We start from the raw sequence: 20,827 nt of genomic DNA, 5'->3' as shown, positions 1-20,827 counted from the left end.
TCCTCTAGCCACAACACAGAACCAGTAAAACTTTGATGTAGTAATATAGTGATGATGACTTGCTCGGCTTTGAAAATTAATTTAGGTTCTTTGTAAAATTTGGATTTATTTGAAAGTTCACTATGATAAACAATTCCTGCAAAGCTGGAGGTGAGTGTAAGATTTATCTAATGCAGTTAGAAAAACTGACCATGGTCTTTTAGAGTTTACAGTTCTCAGAACTGACAGCGCCATCATGTGGCAAAATACTCCCCCATCACTCTGTAGTAAATATAAATATGATAACATGTTTGTTTGAGATGTGTAAATAAAAATAAATGTTGACACAAACAACACGTCCATCAGTTTCCAAACTTTTAATGTAAAAGACAAAACATACAGAATATGATGACATGAGGGGGAGAATGTTTTTTGCTCATTTGTCCTTCTCCTTCTGCTCTTTGTCCTTTTTGTCTTTCTCAGCCTTTGCCTCTTCAGCCTCGTGTCGCTTGATGAGCTCCTCGACTTCTTTCTGTTTAAGAACCTTGATATTTGTTTTCCCGTCTTCTCGCGTCAGGGTGGCGATCTCCACTGAGGTAGTAAATGTGATACACGGTTGTTGTAGTTATTGGAGTGTTGTTTTTCATTTTTAGGTACTTAAAACATCTTCTAATACCAGAGATACAGCCTGATGATTTTGATTTAATTACTTATTTCAGCAAAAAGCCTCCCTGTTTATCTGATATAAGTTGTTTTTTTGAATTTGTTATCTGTTAGTTTAGACCCTAGTTATAGGTATATATTATATAATACTGTCATTTCATGTGAATCAAAATGTACAATCTAAACTAAGTGAGTACTATGTGGTTCTCACCTTTTTCTGCCGAGAGTTTGCTGACATCCATCGTTTTGTTGAGGACTTTGACGGCCAAAGCTAAAGCAGAGGACAGAGTCATCTCTCCCTCTTTGTAGTCCTGCTTCAGCATGGACACAGCAGCCTGAGGCAAACAAGTCAATACATGAAGTCATCCCGAGGATACAGAGGAAGAGTAACTGAAGCTTAATGCAACTTATTGGTTCAACAAATGTATTCCCCAAAATAAATTAATTTGTTTTATTATTAATGCCTTATTTTTGGGTTACTAGGTCAAATACAGTGAAGCCAAAACTGCAACAGTCATATGACACTTTATCTTATGAAAGCAATTTACATTCATAACTACTATAATTAAAACATTGTTCATACTCTGTGTGCAACTGTCTAGTGTTATCTGTTGACATCATCTTACTGATTCTCATCACCCAAGACATTTCGGACTTACAGCGCTGTTGTTGCCGATGCACGTTGCCTTCCAGCCTCCGTAGTTGCCGCTGGGGTCACTCTGGTACAGCTGGAAACCGTAGTGTTTGTCCCAACCCATGTACAGCAGAGAAACACCAAACGGCCTCTTTCCTTTAAAAGACAAACCACACAGATGTTACAGAGCGCTTTAGCAACATTAAGGAATAAAAACGATAAATGAGACTAAACAATGTCCGTGCATTTTACCTCCAAATTGTGTGTAGGCTTGCTTGATGTCACACAGAGCTGTCACCAACTGCTCACAGGGAATTGGCTCCTGGTACTGCAATAAATACCTGGAGAGAAATTAGAGCTGGTCAACAGTTGGCGGTGAATGTGATACATGGCAAGAAAGTTTCTCGCGATTTTATTTGCATCCTCTAAGGAAATGTTATTCTTGGAATTAGACCTGATACATTAAGAGGTATATTGGACAGACCTAAAATTGCCAGGTTTTCCTCTTGAAGCTTACCTCTGTGCAATTAGCCGCAGTTCATTTGTCAGTACATTGGCATCTGATGTGATCCCGGCAACACTGCATGCCATGTCTCTGAAAGACACAAGCACACAGGATCAATAGAATGTTAGAATAACAGAAGTGCTTCTTCAACTTGAAGTCTGCAGTTCAGCTCACTCACTCATTGAGCTTGTAGATCTTCTCGGAGAAGAAAACCTCATCGAGCAGTTTGTGGATGTTGCGTCTCTCTGCTGCTAAGAGCACTCCGTCGTTTGCTAGAATCCCCAGACATGTGCCAGCATGGCCGATGGCTTCCATGGCGTACTCCACCTGATACAGGCGGCCTGAAAAATGTAGTCATAAGGTTTCAATTGACTTTTCTCTCTAATCTAAAAACTTTAAGACTTGATAATATGAAACACACATAAAATAGTTTTGACAGAATGAATAAAACAATTCACTATGAGATGTGGATAAATGTTAGAAAGTGAACCACCTAAGTGGAACTTCAAACTAGTGAAACTGGGTTAAAGTTCAAAGACCCTTTGGTTGGATCCATCCTTCCACATCCACAAAAGTTGCAGGAAAGCAGCATTCAATCCACAAAACATGCAAACTGTAAATTCTAGACAAGATCTGATATCACTTATTATTAACTACAGTGATTTGTGAAGAAATGTGATGAACACTACAACAAAACAAAACCACTTGCCTTCAGGAGAAAATATCGTTGTCCGAGAATCATATCTGCGAGACTAAACAATAAAAGAAATAACAAGTCAGCTTAAAAAAGAAATCCCACACAAGACAAATGAAGAACTAAATCCTGCAGAGTTTAAAGGCTACTTACCATTTTTGCACGTCACTGGGACTTTCCTGCAAATTATACAAACAAATGCTGTTATAAACTGGTGCAGGCAGCAGAAAACTAAACACTTGCTGTTGTTGCACATTGAAGCTGAGGTCCTAACACTGTTTGAAGCCAACGTTCAGCTCTGTTACAAAAGCAAGATCATATCGAGAGAACACAACAATCGACTTGTTGCATCTGGAACAGACTGTTCAGATTGAACACATGAGTCAAGTTAGATCTATATATCAAGCACATTACAAAACAACAAGTGCTTTACCATCACTGCAAAGAAAGGTAACACAAGCGTGGATAGAGAATTAGATGTATAATGTTAGAAATGAAGTCTATGGAAAAAGGTAAACAGTAAAAGGGCAAAGAAACAGACACAGATACGGTGAAGTGCTGATGAGCATCAGAAGAACTATAAGACAGACTGGAGCTGGATCACAGGACAGATTCAAAGACTGGGAAACACACTTCTTCTTTGTGGATGTTAAATAAAAGACCAAACCGTGAATTTACTATTCTCTGGACTCGGTATCTGTGGTCTTCCCTCTGTACCACTGTGTACAGCAGCTAGCTAACTGATGCTAAACAGAATGAATCTGCAATATCTCAGTTTGCTAACCGGCTAGCATGCTACCAAGCTAGTTCCAGGATGAAAGCCTCCCCCCGCCCCCTTTTGACTAGAACACCGCAAAGTGACGGTGCGACGCAACGGGAAGTAAAATCAAACAACGCTGATGTTAATAATTAAAAAACGAGTCGTTAGCTCAGATTAAAGAAGGAAACTCTTCTCACGTCAGCCGCAGACTCAGCGATGCTGCACTTTCAGTTTGATGCTTCCTCACACATACCGGAAACTGAAGTAACACGCTCACCAGCGCCACCTGTCAGCGGGAGGACCGCAGGCCGGCCACAGTGCGACCACGCTCCATTGGTGTTGGTGTTGTTGTTGTTGTTGTTGTTGTTGTTGTGGTTGTTGTTGTTGTTGCTGTTGTTGTTGTTGTTGTAATAACACACTCCATTTAATTGCATTTTATATTTATAGCACCACAACATCACATACGTTACTTCAATGAACTCTTGGTGGCATTGGACAGGGAGAGATAACTGTTGTACTTAAGCACTGGACATTTATATATTTAAAACATATATAACATCATTTGACAGCAGCATCAATGCGTAAAAAGTGACAATGATGATAATGTGTAATAAATTGTAGCCGAGTAGAAGATCTGGATTGTGCAGCTCTGGAGTCGCATACAGAATGAGAACAGGGAGACAAGCTGTCATGTTCTTTATTTAGAAAAAAAGATATTGAATCATTACATCAATCATTTCAGAATCAATCACTTTGAATGCACTACTTAACACATTTCATAATCTCAAATGGAAATAATTTTTAAAAAGTGTTTTTGAAAACCAAAAATTGCCACCGACAGTAACATACGACATAATTAAATGTGCCTTAGAATATCAAATATACGGCAAGATGAAATATTAAAAAAATCAAACAGTGAGTTCAGTGAAATCTGAACAACACTTTGCTTATGGAACATTAATTACTCACGATTTCATTAAAAATTAATTACTTGTATATTACACAATTTTATTGAACTTAATTTGATGTGTTTGGAATCAAAACAACTCAAATTTTAAAAATAAAATTCAAAAAAAGGATTTAAAACTCACCTTTAGGTTGAACATCTGAGTGAAGTCAAGAAAGAAGTTGAGAATGCTGATCTGCCAGTTTGTGCTTCCTCACTTGAAGGATTAAAACGTAGCTTCTTTTTCTAAAGACTGCTGAGAGCTGATAGGAACATTTCACAGTTTGAACGGAACTGGGATCCTGGTTTACTTCCTGGTTTAATAAAAATTTATCTTCATTGTCTAAATCCAGAGAAGTTGCATCACAGTGAAATAATGCTTTATGTAAAATACAATAATCCCCTTCTTCAACAATGGTTGTTCATCTCTCATGGAGTTTAAAATCCTCAATGAGTTTAAAATCCTCAGCAGGCTGTCGGCCTCCTCAGATAATATCTATTACATGTTACTTCAATGTAAAAACTTGACCCTTGATTCAGTGACTCTTTTACAACATGTAAAGATGCTGTAGAAACTTTTCTTTAACGTTGAATCAACTTCAACCACAAATAAACTCTTTTATGTTGAATGAACCAAAATTTCTGTCTGTACACTCTGTATTTCACAGACTTTGAGCAGAGTGAACCCTCTTTAAGATACAAAACCAAACAAACACAAAGACAAGCTTTTCCTCCACCAGTGAAACATCTTGTCAAACAAATGTCTGGAAGAACAAGAAGTCAAGAGACTGCTGGACTCACCGGATGTTCACAGGAGAGAAGAGTCTGAGATCAGCTGCTACTGGACCAGCTGCTGTGCGGCCATCTCTCCACAGGGAGGCGCCATCGTGACTTCTACTCCTCCGTATTTAAAGGCAGAAAGGCGGGATCACTGAGATTGGAGACTTTCTGTCTTTGATATAATTTTTACAATATTTATTATCCATTTAATTCTCACTACTATCTGTGGATTTCAATTGCTAATGTGCAATGGATTCCACAGTATATATATTCTGTTTCAATTTAATTATATTAGATTATCAATGTTATACTTCCATGCTCTTATATTGCTTGTCACCTTATTTATTGCTTTTACCAGTGTCTATTTTCTGACTATTATTACTGCACCACAGCAAAAGAAATTATATTTTTTATAACAGTGACTCATTGGATCTGTGTTCCCATGTTGAATCTGTCTGCTTATTCTTAGCTTAGATAAATTTTGCCAGTCATTTTTCTCCATGCTGTTTTTTGCCTCTCATTTTGAAAGTTCCAGATCTATGTGTTATAAAACAGGTGTTTTATTTTGAATAAAATCACAGTGTCAGATAGTCCAAGGATCGACAAACGATTACTGATCAGGTGTAATTGGATGTTTGTGCTAAATTCAGTCACCAGATGGCAGTTTTGTAAAAGAATGAAATACAGATCCCATTTTTAAAGAAATAAACTTCAGTCCCAAGTGGCAGCCTCGAAAAAGAGTTTTTATTTCCGACACGGGAAATCGAACAGAAGAAAACACTTAAAATGCTGTCCCATTAAAATGAAGAAGATACATTTATTTGTTTAACATCACAGGAGAGCGAAATAAATTGAAATGAGTTGACATTAAACCATTATTTTAGAGATACATTCTTTAATTGTCACAAAAAGTAAGACAGGTCTGGAAGAAGAAGATGGTTAAATCAAGGTTTGGGGTTATGCTTATCGCCATAATCAATAATAATTTGTCTTTATAGAAAAGTGACAACATCACAAAAGATTTTTGAGATATATTAGAGTATTCATGAGATACAAGTGATTTCTTTCAATACTAGATATTGTAGCTGTTATGTTTCATTCCATGAATATATTTTATTAGACACATTGTAATGAATACAACAACACATTACAAACCACAACTCTCTGTCAGCCATCAAATTACATCACTCACACTATGATCTGCAGTGTAATTGTTTTTCAGTCAATGTTAACTTGTATATTTAAGTGTATATTGTTATATAAAAGGCAAAAGCAACTCATTTTCACCAAGTCATTAATTTGGTTAAATGTTTGGTCGTGTACAACGTGACTGAATCCAAATATCTGCCCCATGAGTTTCCAAATTGATCGTCTGTGCCAATTGTGGTTGGTTTAAATGTTTACTTCCAATCAGGCATTAACTGTGTTTTCAGATGAGGCCCTTAATTGAAAAAGTCTTTAGAGATGGCCTCGACAAAGTTGGGCGCTGACATGAGGATTCCGATGGTGCAGAGGATTGTGAAGATTGAGAAAGTCATGAGACAAAGCCTGTCAATCACAGCCGCGGCAAATTTCCACTCGCTGCACACCGACTCATTCTCGTCTTGGTCGTGAAAGCGCTTGGCAATGTAACGCACCTCCTCCAGGATCTTGGCCAGCTCTGGTTCCACGCCGCCCACCAAGGAGCCCTGAGCTTTGGGGAGGAGAATCTCTTCCTCACCCGTGCGTCCAGGCAGGCGTCCACACAGGGCGACGGAGTCCGGCGAGGTGGCGCCAACATAAAGGGTTTTGCCGTTGGTGGAGTGGGAGGCCGGGGTGCTCGCAGTGAGCTCCATGCTGCTCAGGCTGCTCCGCTGGGCCTTGTCGTGACAGGCTGAGTGGACTCGATCCTCACCAGGACGCTTCATGCGCAGGAACCAGGCGCACCAGTTCAGCAGGATCACACGGGTCTTTGGGGTCAAACAACAGAATTCAATGATTTAAATTGAAGACTGAGGATGAAGCCAGTCGTCAAATTTCTTTAGCAAGAATCAGCTGTAAAAAACATGGAGGCGTCCGTGGACATGACCCACAGAAAATATCTGTTTCTGATGTCATCCTCAAGACCTGTCAGCATGTTTTCAATCAAACATGATTTGATTGATATTTCAGTTCAGTTTATCAATTAAAATGAATAGTTTTAAAGGAACGTGTGTTTACCTGGATTTTGTGGATTATTAATAAACACCGGCTGTGGGAGATAAGTCGAGTTGAGTGGGTGACCGCAGCATAATCCTTCTTATCAAAAACTCTGATAAGATCAATGACATTTGATTTAATTGTGAAAGAACAGCAATAAAACCATGAAACTCATAGAAACAGAGCAGGTTGATGTTTGTGCTCGTATACGTCAAAATGTAATGCTTTGCCTGAAGAGCATTTTGGAAACGGTAGGAGCAAGAGGAAAGGTTCAGTTTAGTGTATTTACTATAACAATGTCAAAAGCATCATAATCAAAAGCAAATGTTCTGGATTTATCATAATAGTGATAATGCACTACTAAAGTGCTGTTAATGGGGTCACAGTATGAGGGTGTAACATGACACGAAAACTCACCCATTTCGGCATCTTGCCTCCGTTGGGGTCATGGTGATGATACTGTAAAACCAGAACTGTAGCAATGACTGAAACGCCGACGATGACCATGGTCGTGGCAAAGTACTGAGCTGCGTGCAGAAGAAACAGGGGACAAGCGATGCAACATTTGCATCATGCTGTAAAACTCATGTTGAGTAAACAAGCGGATGAAAAGGAAAAAGCAAAGCTCACAGCCCGAGGGAGTAAAACTATCTTCTGGCCTCAAACGGACGACTCCCTTTATGTTTGTCAGAGAAATGCAACCATTTGAATTATGGTGACTCTGATCGCTGAATAAAAAAACCTAAGTAGTGCAAAGCTGCTTAAACTTAGTAACATTGTGATATGAGAACTCCTGGTGATTTCTCACCCGTGTCCTCCCACCGATGCAGATGACACCCATAGCAACTTAAGCCTGACTTACCTATTAAAGGCACTGAGTCGGAAGTGGCAGGCATAATCTCTGCAACCAGCAGCATGAAGACAGTCAGGGAGAGCAGCACTGTGATGCCTGGGGAGGAGAAGCACATCTGGCTTAGTGCTTCAGCGCAACTTTACCCACCAGTCACCATTTTATTCTATACAGGGTTTATGACCTATACTGTAGTCAGACACCAGGGGGCGATAAAGGTGATTTGGCTTCACTTTGTGTGATATGAGCTGCGATTAAAAGTGTTCAAGTCAAAGAATTATGATTTTTTTTGGACCCGCAGAAGTTGAATGTTAGAAGTAAGAGATTCTTTTTCATTCTTTGAAAAACACAAATAAATACACAAACAGTAAAGTGGGTTATTTATTTTTTGAGTTTTCTGTTATGTAAATTATTTTCGTTTTCAGACCCAGTTCTTTTGTTGTTTGTTGTTGTATCTGTTGTTCCCATTACGTTCGTATTTTGCATTAAGTCCAATTTATTCAAGGCATTTGTGATACTTCTCATGTTAATTCCGCCTTGTTTCAGATGTTACGCTTCTCTCTCACACTGGGATTCTCCACCGGAACAAAGTGTGAAGGAAAAAATCCCCAAAACCAGAAGCTGTTAAAGCTGATCACATGTCACATCACCACACCGGAGAAAGAGGGGTCTTTAAAAAACGTGTGAGAAATCACTGAGGGCGGATCAGGTGAAGAGTTTTAACTAATGAGTTGACATCGTAAAGCCTCTGCCTCTTCCTCTTCCATTAACCACTAAACTTCTCAGCAAGATTAAGAGGCACATGCACTTAAAGGCCATTTATGATGATTGCTTCTGCAGCTTCATACACACGTGTATGAGCATGTGAATATTTGCAAATTACTACGAGGGATGCCTGCATCATGAAAATGGATCACTTAAACATTTCACTGAACTTCTATGAAATAGTTACTAACAACTTTTGCAACACTTATTATAAATAGACAATGGACAGAAACACCTAAATTACACTTGATAAGGGTGAATACATTTTTGTATTGACGTGCAGTAAATTGTATGTTATTTCAATTTCTTTCTCAGTTTTCTCTGATGAAGGTAGACATGCTTAACATATGAATTCAAAGTGCAGAGACTAGACTGAAGCTTTACACACAAAGTAAATCTGTTAGTGTTGATCCATTTGTGCGTTTTACAAATCATTTCTCAACGAGGGTTCACCGTCCTGAAATAATGTCAACAACGAGTGGCTGGGTTGAACACATCTGGCTCTGGCGCAGTGTTTAATGGAGGAGTCCAGCTGCTGCTCTGGGCTCTAATGATTTGCAGAAGGGACACGATGCATAAATCAACACACTTCCTCTTCCATCCCCACACACAGTGTTCACACACAAACACACACCGACACCACTGATACCAACAGATTCACAGTCGACATAAAGCCTCTACAATTTGTGCAGTAAACTTTCAAGTCATCTGTGAAGAGCTTACCACTTAGATTGAGAAAGACGTGGCCCGATTACGATCTCATTCATTTCAACTGTTGTCGTTGAGCAGCAGTCATTTTTCTAATGACTGGACTGGGACACAGTTACGACATATAGATCACAGTCACCTCAGCAGGGAACCAATGTTATGCTCAAGTAAAGTGGAAGATTTTAAGAGAAGATTATGAAATTTCAATGGTCACAGTTACAGTATTATAAAATATTTGGGAAATGACTGAGAGAACAGAGGGAAGTAAATATATTTCAACAAAGGAAGAAGAGCCAACATCTGTCCTGAGACCTGAATTACTCGCTTCAACTGAACACTCTTCCACCTACCAGAGCAGGGCAGCATGACATATTGACTGAGAAGTGCATTTTAGGTCAGTGAGGTGCACAGAGGCCGTCTGCCAAACTCATTTTACAGTAGAAATCATCTGTGCGGCCACGGTACACGGAGAAGAGCAAAGAGAAAGAATCTACTTCATTTGTCTTTTGAAATAATTAAAGTTTCCGTAAAAATCTATCTAGAGCTTTGTTTATCTACATTTAGAAGTACAGCGATGAAAAGAAACCAGGGTTATTTGGCTGCTCTGTAAAGACGCACTGGCAGAATATTCCTGAAGAGTGAATGACAATGTGATTAGTCAAGCGCCTGTATCAATGGGATGCGTCGTCCAACTGTCTATGGTGTCAACACTTTGAAATTAAGTTATTATTGTTTTTAAGGTGGCTTTAAGAGATTCTCATTTCCGCTCTTGTCAAATCAATTCAAGTACTCGGGTGAATCACAACCTGTGCCACTTGTATTCACTGGGGTTTGTTGCAGATCCAGCTCAAGAGGCAGATCACACGAAAAACAAGCTCATTCATGGGGCATTGGTCAAAAGTACCTGACAAGGGTCCTCTGAATTTTGTTTTATTAGTAATATTGGTATTTTGGTTTCAATTTTACACAGATATTGTAGCAAAGATATAAACCAACTTTAAAATTTAAGGCAACCCAATGCAAAACCACATGTATTTAATACTATAGCTTACAATTGAACTATATTAAAAAATTACCAATCTGACACATGCACTGTAGTTTTTATTTAAATTAAAGAAAAAGTTGATTTAATTGATTTTTCAAAAACCATCTGGGAATAAATATTTGAGATTTCTGTGCTGCAACTAATGACATTGTCAGTATTTCAGTAATGTTGCCAAAAATAAAAGAGTGTGTGTGTTTCTCTGAGAGCGTATTCCTCTGACCCAGTGAGATCTTCTCTCCAGAGTCAGCAGGCAGGAGGAAGACGAGCAGAGCCAGAGTGGAGATCAGGACGCACGGGATGAGCAGATTGAGGCCGTAGTAGAGGGTCCGTCTCCGCATCACCAGGGTGAAGGTGACATCGGGGTACGGCTCCGGACAGCATTCGTAGGAGCGTTCGTTCTTCTGTCCTGTAATCTCTGTGAGGTCAAACAAAAAACACAATCTGCTACAGCGGAACTGGAGTAAAAACTATTCTCTGCACTTTACAGGCCACCGGCCCCTCTTACCAACAAGATCCCACTCTCCGTTGGCGATGTAGCCGGTGATATCTGGCTCCACCATCTTCAAGTCCAGAGACCAGCCGCCGTACGTCCAGGAGCCAAACTTCAGTTCACATTTCTGCACGTCAAAAGGAAACCAGCGCACGTCGATGTTGCAGGTGCTCTTGAAGATCCCTGTTGTGTGTTTGAAATGTGACAAGATCAGGCTTTGACGTGCACTGTGCTTCATGAGGCTACTGAAGAGAGGGACACGTGGATGTAATTATATTCTCAAGCTGTGATAGAGTGTCTACAAATACACAGTGGTAAACCAGGCGGTTGCTTGAGAGAGGTATTACTTAGAGAAGATTTGGGAGTTCAAGCTTCATCCATCCTAACGAGAGAAAGAAGAAAAATCCAATATGACAATTATATGAAAGTGGCCAGTAATCCTTCAGCAGAGGCTGACGCCAAACCAATTTGCCTTTGTACTTCAGAAAGATATGAGACCTTGGCAGTAAACAAGGTTTCTGCTCTGTCTCAGTGCCGCAGAGATTATAAACCTCAGCAGGGAGGAATGGAGATGGAGAGCAGGCAAATAGAATGACTCCAATTTACAGCAATGAACCTCAATGAAAAAGACAAATGTAAGGGGGGAGGTCATATCGGCATATTAGTTTTACTCATTTAATACAGTGCCAGTGGCAAATTGCCATTTTGAGCCAATGTGGCATTTAGCGAAGGGCTCGTTTGGGACAAAGTTTCAAGGCAATTTGCTCCCAGCAGAGCTGATCGATGCAGAAGATATTCAGTGATGGAGCTATTTACGCTGGTATTGATTAAGATGCTGAGGTGTGGCACACTGACGCTTTTGCGTGGTCAGGGAAAAACAGGAGGATAGGAGCCTGCCAGGCACAGCAGCAATCACCAGCTCTGGCAGTAGAGCCCTCTGTGTCATTGTGTTCCCGTGCACTGGATGTGTGCACTGGGTACATACAAAAGAACCGATGGTTTCGGAGAGTGTCATCCATCAGTCACGACCGCAGAAATCTGGCAGACGTGTGTCAGAGGGGGTTTGATCAGGAAAAGAGCTTCACTGCTCAAAGCCTCAGTGATGGTGATGGATCCGTGTGTTCGGAACATTTGACCTTAAATTACTGTTAAACTGGAGCCAGACCATTTGAAAACACAGGTCAACAGTTCAACATTTTACTGAAATACACTTGTTGGCTTTCTACTCGAGGGTTATGGTTAATTTATGCGCAACTTTAGATACAACTCACGTTAACTAAGTGGGCGCTTTTGCCTCTTTCCTTAGCGATACATGCGTCGCCATGTTTGTAGTTGTCAGAAACTCTCTTATCTGTGTTGCCCGTTAGTGGATGTATTGTTCAAGAGTCAAGGACACAAGGAGGAGGCATGGAAGTATGCCAGCAGTGTTGTTTGACAAGACAAAATAAATCAAAACACAGATTAGCTTAGCTTCCAATAGAGACAGGAAACAGCTGATGAAACAAAGGAAATATGACGTGTTGATTTTCGGGGCCATTTCAAGTTGCTATCAGGTGAATGTTGTGTTAACCTTTTGGGATTTTCCTCAGAAACACTATGACGTGGGTCATTCACCTGGAAACTCTAAGCTATAGACTGCAGCTATAGACTGCAGTAGAGGTAATAAAACCCACCTCCTCGATGTTAGTGGATAGAACAAATACATTTTCCTGAAGATGGTTTCTGTCAGTTTAAGTTGTTCATGGATGGGACGAGTTTCTCTGTGTGTGGTCAGGTTAGATTGCTATAATTCAGGTAAACATATATACTTTTTGCTGTAGACTATTCTAAACTCTCTTCTCAGTTATGTTTCGCATGTTCTACAGCTGGAGGTTTTTCTAAAACAACACATAACATGACTGGCATGTTATTTCCTGTGAAAGACGATGCCAAGCCTCTGAAAGGTCACAGCAGTTAAAATTATCTTTCTGTTGAGAGTCTTAATGCTTTCCAGATGTTCACATGTCTCCAGTGAGTCAACTCTCACTTTCAAAAAGCTGTATAGACTCTGCACAGTTCTTGGTGATAGTTCCTTCTTGAATGCATCGACTAAAAATCATCGACTTGGATTTTCAATCATACAAACAACAACTATGACACAGCGTGGGACAGTTATTTTCCAAAACAGTTTTCCAGAGTAGCAATTAGAACACTACAAAATGTATAATCAATTCCTGCCAACAGATCCCAGATATCCTCAACTATATAGTTTAATAGGCATTGTTTGAAAAAGTTTTTATTTCTTTTAACAATACGACAGATTTATGTCTGTTTTATTAATTTTCCAATGGCAGGTCAATGACATTTATTACAGCAACAACAGTTAATTTTAAATCCTGCAAAAGAATATACTGATGTATTTTCTTGTGTAACAACATCTGTTAACTTTGGACTCACACTGAGATTTCAGATCCGTTCTCCATCACCTGTTTTATCCATTAGCACTCTACAGTGGAGGCCGAAAGTCTCAGACTCCCCACTGGGAAGTGCTCTCACTTTGTGTTTATTGTGTTTTCTGTGCTGATGTTAAAAACACATGTACATTTTATTTGGAATCCATGTGGACAACTAATGGTATCCTGTTGGATGCAAAAAAAAAATGGGATGCAGCCATAAAATACAAAACAACCCAAGATAACAATTCTCCCCTTTGGTTTCAGCGTTTTTTCTTAGAGGGACACAGGGAATTGAAAGTACATTTAAAATCATCCCATTTAATTCCAGCCAGAGTCCCCATCTGACACCTCGTCAACCCCGGAGGGGGAGGAGAGTCAAAAGTTGATTTCCTTTAAATTAAATGAATATGATATGTTAGCCATAATTGTTAAAAGCTTCAACAATACTTGTGTAAGATGAGTTTAATTTTTTAAGTATTCAGTTTTCCTGCATTTTGGTCAGTGGTCAGTTGTCCTACGTTCTGATGCTGGAAAGTGAGAAAGAACGAGCAGTGTCAGTGCTCTTTCTTCACCCACAGCCCTGAAGTGGTTTTATGTAAGTTTATTCACTCAAGACAAAGAGAAACCAGTCTGACACTAGTAACATTTGAAATATTACCATGCAAATAATCAGCAGCTCTCTGGTTTTCTTTGTCTCCATGTGACTGCACATGTGATGAAGACAGATTAGTGACAGCTTCAGTTGCAGCAATGTCAGTTTACAGCAACACAGGAAACATTGCAACATGTGCACAAAGGGGATTTTCTGTTTTTGTGAACTATACCTCAGAGAAATATCCCTCTGAGTAATGCTGGTCACATGTGTGCAGCACGGTTACTTTGGGGGCCGGGGGGCAGGAAAGTTTGGGAACCCATGTTTTACTTCTCATCATATATCATCTTTCCATATTTTCTTTAATGTTCTGGAAATAAAATAAAGATTTAGTTGTGTAGCCTGTTTTGAAATTGCATGTTTAATTTTTTATTTAGATGCTGTTTTCTAGTAATTTATATCAGTTGTTCAGCTTCTGTCTAAATTATTTCCATCAGTAAAGATACCTGAGGAATGAAGCAATGATTGTGGTGGCAATTTCTGTGAAACAAGCACAAAGTCAAACACTTCTTTCTGAAAGTTTAATTCAGCATCTGCAGATGGACTCATCAGTACACATCACCTGAATGACATGCACAAATGAGCAAAGAGCATAGTGGAATCAGTGTTCTTATAACTCTCAGCCCCTTCCCACTACGCATGCAAAGGTATTTATTACCCTCTTGTAGTTTCACTCAGTGGAGGAGACATCCTGTCCATTTGTTTACGTGTTCTGTGGACATTTCCAATCTGGTCTTTGTGTATTGCTGAGTGAGATTGTGATTCTTACCTGGAGGTATGAAGGAACAGCCGCCCGAGGAGTTTACCAAAATGTTGGTGTGGAACGTAGCATCGAACCTCTCGTCTGCACTGTGGGCAACAAAGAACTCCATCATTGTCTGCTGGGTTATTTTTCAACCCAAGTTCAGCTTTGGTGGAAAACACCATAATAAATTCATACACAGATACAAACTTTTTTTGAGAAGAGCTGCAACACACAGCCACGAGGAAAAATATTTCTCTAACTGTAATTTATTGCAGCAGGTTCAGAGCATGCGAGGAGACACAGAGGATGAAACGTTTCCCTGGAGACCGGTTACTCAGTGGTTACCCCCGTTCTCTCCTGCCACCAACTCCTTCTGAAGGAACTCCCCAGAGGTTGAGGCAGGGGTGAGCTGGAGTTGCTTGACAAAGGAAAAAATAAACTTAACTTGCAGCGGCAACTGATTCAAAGAGTTTCAAACCAAGGGGCAGAGACAAATGCAGTACAATGCCTTTCCCCTCATTAGCTGATGGGGGGTGATTTGTTCAAGTCTTTAATTTGCAGATTGATTAATGGTTATCTCTTTAGCATTTACCATGAGGGACACATGGTTAAATGCTCTTTCTTCCATCTGTCTTATACAGTTATTCATTTGTCTAAATGATTTACTGCTTAAAGGAGGAGAACAGAACCTGTGAGAGATATGGACAGTGTGGACAGTTGTTCTGTTACATCCTGGTTCTCCTCCTCTTTCTTTCTGCCTGTCCTCGTTTAGGTTCTGATTGGATCCAGAGATTTGATCATCGTTACTTAAATCAACGCCCATTAAAATCCCCTCCATGTTTTCTATTGAGACTTTGGAGTAAAATCTGGCACAAGAATTTTCTTCCAGATCAATAAAGTTTTATCTTGTCTTCTCTTGTCTCATTTGTGAAACCAATTTCATTCACAAAAATGACACCAGAGCCTCAACTCCTGTGGTCAGCAATAGGCTGTGATGAAAATATAATCTAGAAAAAGTTCTCTAATTTTGTTGTAGGTAATTCAGTAAATTCTATCTATTAGTTCTAGAAATCTCTGTCCGCGGGTTGAATATCTCGAGAACCATTGATATTCAGTGTGATACAATTCAATATTAATAAACTTTGGCTGTAGCAGCAGCTGGGATTCATCAACAGAATCATATCGTGCTGAGTCCGACACAATGCATATCCAATTACAGTGCAGCACCCGGCTTATCTGCTGGCTGCAGCCCACAGTACAGTGCCTACCTGTTATAGAGCAGAATGTCTGGCTTCCAAATGAGATTTTCCGGAAATCTCAAATGGGTCACCCCTGGATACTCCTCTGGATTCCACTGGAGGTAAATATCGTTCCAGAACTGTGGGTTACAGACACATACGATTCTTTAACACATCCCTCAGACCTGTTCACAGCTCGGTGTCTCGAGCTGGAAATCAACAACGGTGTGTTTTTATAGCAGTGACAGTTGCTGTAATTGGTTGAACTATTGCAGTGTCTGTTCTGGCTTTTTGGAATGGGCTGTTCTCTTGTCCTGTGTTGATGCTCTGGAGCTACTTCAGAATTACACCATGTCGTCAGTGAGTCCTCCTCAAACACTTCTACAATATACTGAAAGTATTTATCGTTCATCCTACCTGGTTTATCTTCAACAGAGATTTTAGAGTCAGTGTTTTTCAAAAAATTAAACTGAATTTGCTTTGTATGCTTTATAACATATCACTTGTCCAGATCGCATGAAATTTGACAATGCACTTCTGTGGGTCATTATCAATACCCACCCCATGTGTGAAGCTGATTATTGAATTAGTAGATACAGTAACTAGGTGACGGCTGCTGTTAGTAACATCACGCGACTAACAATCTGCAATTAAGGAGGAATATAATTTATTGTTCCAAGGAATATTGGATTTTGCAAGTAAACACTTTTTTAAACACATTTTGCACGGCCACAAGAAGACCCGGACAAAATGGCTTGTCCCATATCCTTCATGTATAGTGTGTCTTGAACTAAGAGCTTGGTTCTAGCATGCATGATTGAGTGTGTAATCTTAAAGAGGTGTCCCTCAGAGTGTCCTTCAGAGGTGAAAGCATCTTTTAAAACTTTCTTCCTTGGAATCAACACAAGACGCTGACAGACGCTGGATTCAATTTTGCGGCTGTGATTCCACACTGTGATTTAAAACGGACCAAACGGCCTTGATGCAGCTTGCTGACAGTGCAGCGGCATGGAACTAGTGTCACACAACAGACAGGCTGCGATAAAACATTTGTGTTCATCTCACTATGTGGAGGAGAAAGGAGCCTACTGCCCCTTTGGAAGATGAAAAGGAAAACCAGCTGATGTGATAAACAAGTTTTATGACCATTACAAAACATTCCAATGTATTATATTAGGAGATGGATACAATTCAATCAGGAGAGGCTTTAATTGAAAAATGAACAAAATGTATTGCCTTGCACGATGGAGGGGAAAGTAATGTGATATAAATAAAAGAGTGTGGCTGAGCATTTTGCAAATCAGCTTTTCTGTGACTTGATAACAAAGTACAGGGAAAAGTCTTACCAGTTGCAGCCAAATGTTGGTGGTTAAAACCTGGTTCTTCTCATCCTGTTAGAAGAAACATATTAATATTATTATGTTTAATATATTTATATTTCATTTCATTTAAAAATTCATGAATCATTCTACTCAAAAATAATAAATAACCACTCTAGCTTCACCTCTCAGGATAATGGTAATGACAAACAATGGCTGCTACATAGTCAAAACTGTAACACTAAGTCAAACAAACTGAATAAATGATGATGCTCCGGGAGTTTCTATAACAAGAAGCTTCATCTATGTCTCAAGTTTTATTCATCAGCTGTGCTAAAGCTTTTTCCATTAATTACACTTTGAATTCAAACACATGAATTATCCCAAATTTTTATATCCATATAAGATGCAAAACCTGGATCGGTTAGAAAAAGGCTTGACTAAAAAATGACAGAGTTTAGTTTCAGTTGAGAAGGAAGGAGATACTGATAATATCAAACAATGATAACTGATTACACGTATGAGGAGCTATTATTTACACACCACATCCATGATCTGCATGAGGCTGAGGCCGAGGCTGACGGTGAGAGTTTGAGTATCATTTTGGACTGGTCGCTCCAATGGCAGGTATGAGTTCATCAGATCGTTGAGCAGTCTCCGCTGGCTTGGACCTTGATGAGAAACTACAGACGACGGAGACAGTGAATTTCTTTTCATCATTACTTCAGGAAAGAATGAGAATGACTGACACTGTAGATCACAGATGTTTTTTAGATAATAAATCAAAAAAACACAAAAAATAAACTATATATATATATATATATATATATATACAATAGCAAATGTGGACAAAATATCCCAAAACTGTGTGGGCTTTTTTTGGCAAACACGAGGTGTTCTATGCGAGGTGTATTCTGGATGTGAATCTAAAGTGGCCAATGTGGTAAATGGTGAATTTGGCCCAAATTGCACAAAACTAATTGGGGCCATCTTTGGCACTTCTGGTTGATGCAGTATTGCTGTGGCTAACTTGTGTTTCCATGCAAGCAGGAGTGCATCACCCCATTCAGTTAATGGGCTGGAAATGTGCCAAAACAATTTTGCTATGTGTATGTGTTGTACCCTGACTCTCATCCGATGTCAGCTGGGATTGGCTCCAGCTCCCAGAGAGACCCTCAAAAGCTTAAGCGGTATAGATGATGGATGGATGGATGAATTTTAACATTACAAAATACACTTGCAGCATCTCAGACCAAAACAAATGCTCCGCAGACACACGTCCACCCTCCATTCATGTTTTTAGCAGGCCAGGGAAAGCAATCCCCCTAAACCTGCAACTGAACAGATTTCCCCTGTGTGCAAGGGAACCAACATAAAAACTATCCAGCTAACTGGTTAAATGGATCTGCTCAACAGCTCAACTTCTCTGTGTGTTTCCAGATAAACACACTGGGACAATATTTACTCTACAGTGCTGAACTTGTTTCAGCTGTGGAAGGGAAGTCTCAGAAATGCCATAATTGTGACCATCTGCAGAGATGTTACCTAATAACCTATATATACATATATATATTTCTTAACTTAAATTATGGCATATTCTAACAAATGGTTGATAAACCGTATCCTGCACATAAGGCAATCATCCAAATACAATAGCTGGACTGGATTCCTCGACAATCTCTAATCAGACCTGACCTTCATTTTAACACCCTCTTGTCTCCCCTCTTGAATTATCGAGCACCTTTTGGCAGCATCTGTTCACTTCAATGATGGCCACGGTCCAATTATCCTAAACCACCTATGACAGGCTTGTCTGTGGGCATCGCCCCGTCCCTCTGTTCTCTGTTACATCCGCTTCTTACATGAACGACAGACTGAAAGATGAGCTGAAAGCACATCTTTGTCCATGTCCGAATCCCACGTGGCCCCACCCCCTCCCATCCCGACCATAATCAAATTTCAGTCTGAGCATCAGCGAGATGACAAAAATGTGTGGAAGTGTCCCAAGATGCTTCTGTAATAGATCTCAGTTAATTTAGTGTCCATCAAAAACCACACGAGGAACATCCCTGAAGTCGCTGGGAGCCAGAAATGAGAGAAGCAAAGCCTTTCTACGTCTTAATCAAATTTAACAGCACTAATAATGTCAGAAAGATGGACAATGGCTTTAAGTACATGACTTCTCTCCATCTGCTTCTCTGTATTCTACTCTCAGGGAAACCTAAATTAAAAAGAGCCAGTGAGTAAGTGCAGCCTGAAGAGCCTGAGTGGCTTCCATTACAATAATTAATCAATCAAAACATCTAAAATTCAGAGCGGATATGAGTAAAACTGATGAGACACATGCAGCACATCTGGAGGGTTTTCAGAGCTGATCACTATTTAAAGATAAGAGTTTTTAGAATTTCCATGGTTTTCATTCATTTAGAAAGGAAAGGAAGAAAGGAAGCAGCAGGGGGAAGTAAGTCAGACAGAAAGATGTGTTGACACATGTTCCAGTCAAACACACTGACTCTGAGAACTTTAAAAAGCATGTTAGAATGTGCAATGAAACCTGAGCTGAGAACAACATTATCCTGCTAAAATATACACTTCCTTCTCTTTCCGACTGCACATATTAGGCTGCTGCAAATTCTTAGAAGCACAGAACCTTTACATATGACTAGATAGATAGATAGATAGATAGATAGATAGATAGATAGATAGATAGATAGATAGATAGATAGCACATTGTTTTACTTTGTGTTGGTTCATATTTCTCCTAAATGTTAAAACTTAGAATCAAACAACAACATTGTTCCCAAAAACTCAGCAGGCAGTGTGTGTGTGTGTCTGTGTCTTTGTCTCTGCGTGTGTATAGGGGTGGTGGGGGGGTTGCATATCGATCCAGGAGGTAATTAAACACAGAAAAATGCAAAATCCACAAGAAAAGAAAACGCATCATCCTCTGATAAAGATCCTGCGGGTTGAGAGAGTGTGAAAATGAAAGTGTGTGTGTGTGTGTGTGTGGCGCTTTACCTCTCACTGAGCAGGCGGTGACTGCAACGACGAGAGCAAAGTGTAGTAACTCCATGATGAGCCGAGCGAGGACTGAGAGGAGAGCACACAGACCCTCACTGCACCCAGAGTGTGTTTCTGTGTGTGTGTGTGTGTTTCTGTGTGTGTGTGTTTCTGTGTGTGTGTGTGTGTGCGGCAGCAGATTTGTTGTCTCAGTGACTGACAACATTATGAAACATTCTGTTTCATCGACCATGAACCTGATAAAAAAAAAAGTTTCTCCCTCTCTCTCCATGTATATTGGCTACAGATACTTTTTATGAATTTTATGTCCCTTTCTGTTTTTTTCCGTCTCTCTTTGTCCTGTCTGCGGGGACATATGTACTTTTACTGGATTGTCCTCTATTTATGTTAATTTCTTTTGGCTCGAACATGATTATGAAA

The 20,827-nt window shown here is 39.8% G+C and overlaps 2 protein-coding genes across 3 annotated transcripts; both read right to left on the bottom strand.

The window, feature by feature from the left end:
• Positions 1 to 341: 341 nt before the first annotated feature.
• On the bottom strand, positions 342 to 3,546 carry LOC109637195 (proteasome 20S subunit alpha 4). Of its 2 annotated transcripts, none has more exons than XM_020099403.2 (9): positions 3,433 to 3,546; positions 2,629 to 2,654; positions 2,491 to 2,533; positions 1,960 to 2,122; positions 1,794 to 1,871; positions 1,529 to 1,617; positions 1,302 to 1,432; positions 854 to 977; positions 342 to 570 (listed from the first exon to the last, which is right to left on the bottom strand). In XM_020099403.2, the coding sequence occupies exons 2-9, from the start codon at positions 2,629 to 2,631 to the stop codon at positions 416 to 418; spliced, it is 786 nt and encodes a 261-aa protein (XP_019954962.1). In that variant the 5' UTR covers positions 2,632 to 2,654; positions 3,433 to 3,546; the 3' UTR covers positions 342 to 415. The 2 variants fall into 2 exon arrangements, with proteins under 2 accessions (XP_019954962.1, XP_019954963.1); XM_020099404.2 differs by having other exon boundaries at positions 3,143 to 3,450.
• Positions 3,547 to 5,683: 2,137 nt separating this feature from the next.
• On the bottom strand, positions 5,684 to 20,599 carry LOC109637200 (neuronal acetylcholine receptor subunit alpha-7-like). Its single transcript, XM_020099413.2, has 10 exons — positions 20,405 to 20,599; positions 17,930 to 18,069; positions 17,414 to 17,458; positions 16,098 to 16,207; positions 14,854 to 14,933; positions 11,013 to 11,180; positions 10,728 to 10,922; positions 8,002 to 8,088; positions 7,557 to 7,666; positions 5,684 to 6,910 (listed from the first exon to the last, which is right to left on the bottom strand). The coding sequence occupies exons 1-10, from the start codon at positions 20,457 to 20,459 to the stop codon at positions 6,404 to 6,406; spliced, it is 1,497 nt and encodes a 498-aa protein (XP_019954972.1). The 5' UTR covers positions 20,460 to 20,599; the 3' UTR covers positions 5,684 to 6,403.
• Between the last annotated feature and the right edge of the window lie 228 nt (positions 20,600 to 20,827).

Source organism: Paralichthys olivaceus, chromosome 1 (assembly GCF_024713975.1).
Source record: "Paralichthys olivaceus isolate ysfri-2021 chromosome 1, ASM2471397v2, whole genome shotgun sequence".
NCBI classification, from domain to species: Eukaryota; Metazoa; Chordata; class Actinopteri; order Pleuronectiformes; family Paralichthyidae; genus Paralichthys; species Paralichthys olivaceus.
This window is presented reverse-complemented; position numbering and strand designations above follow the sequence as displayed.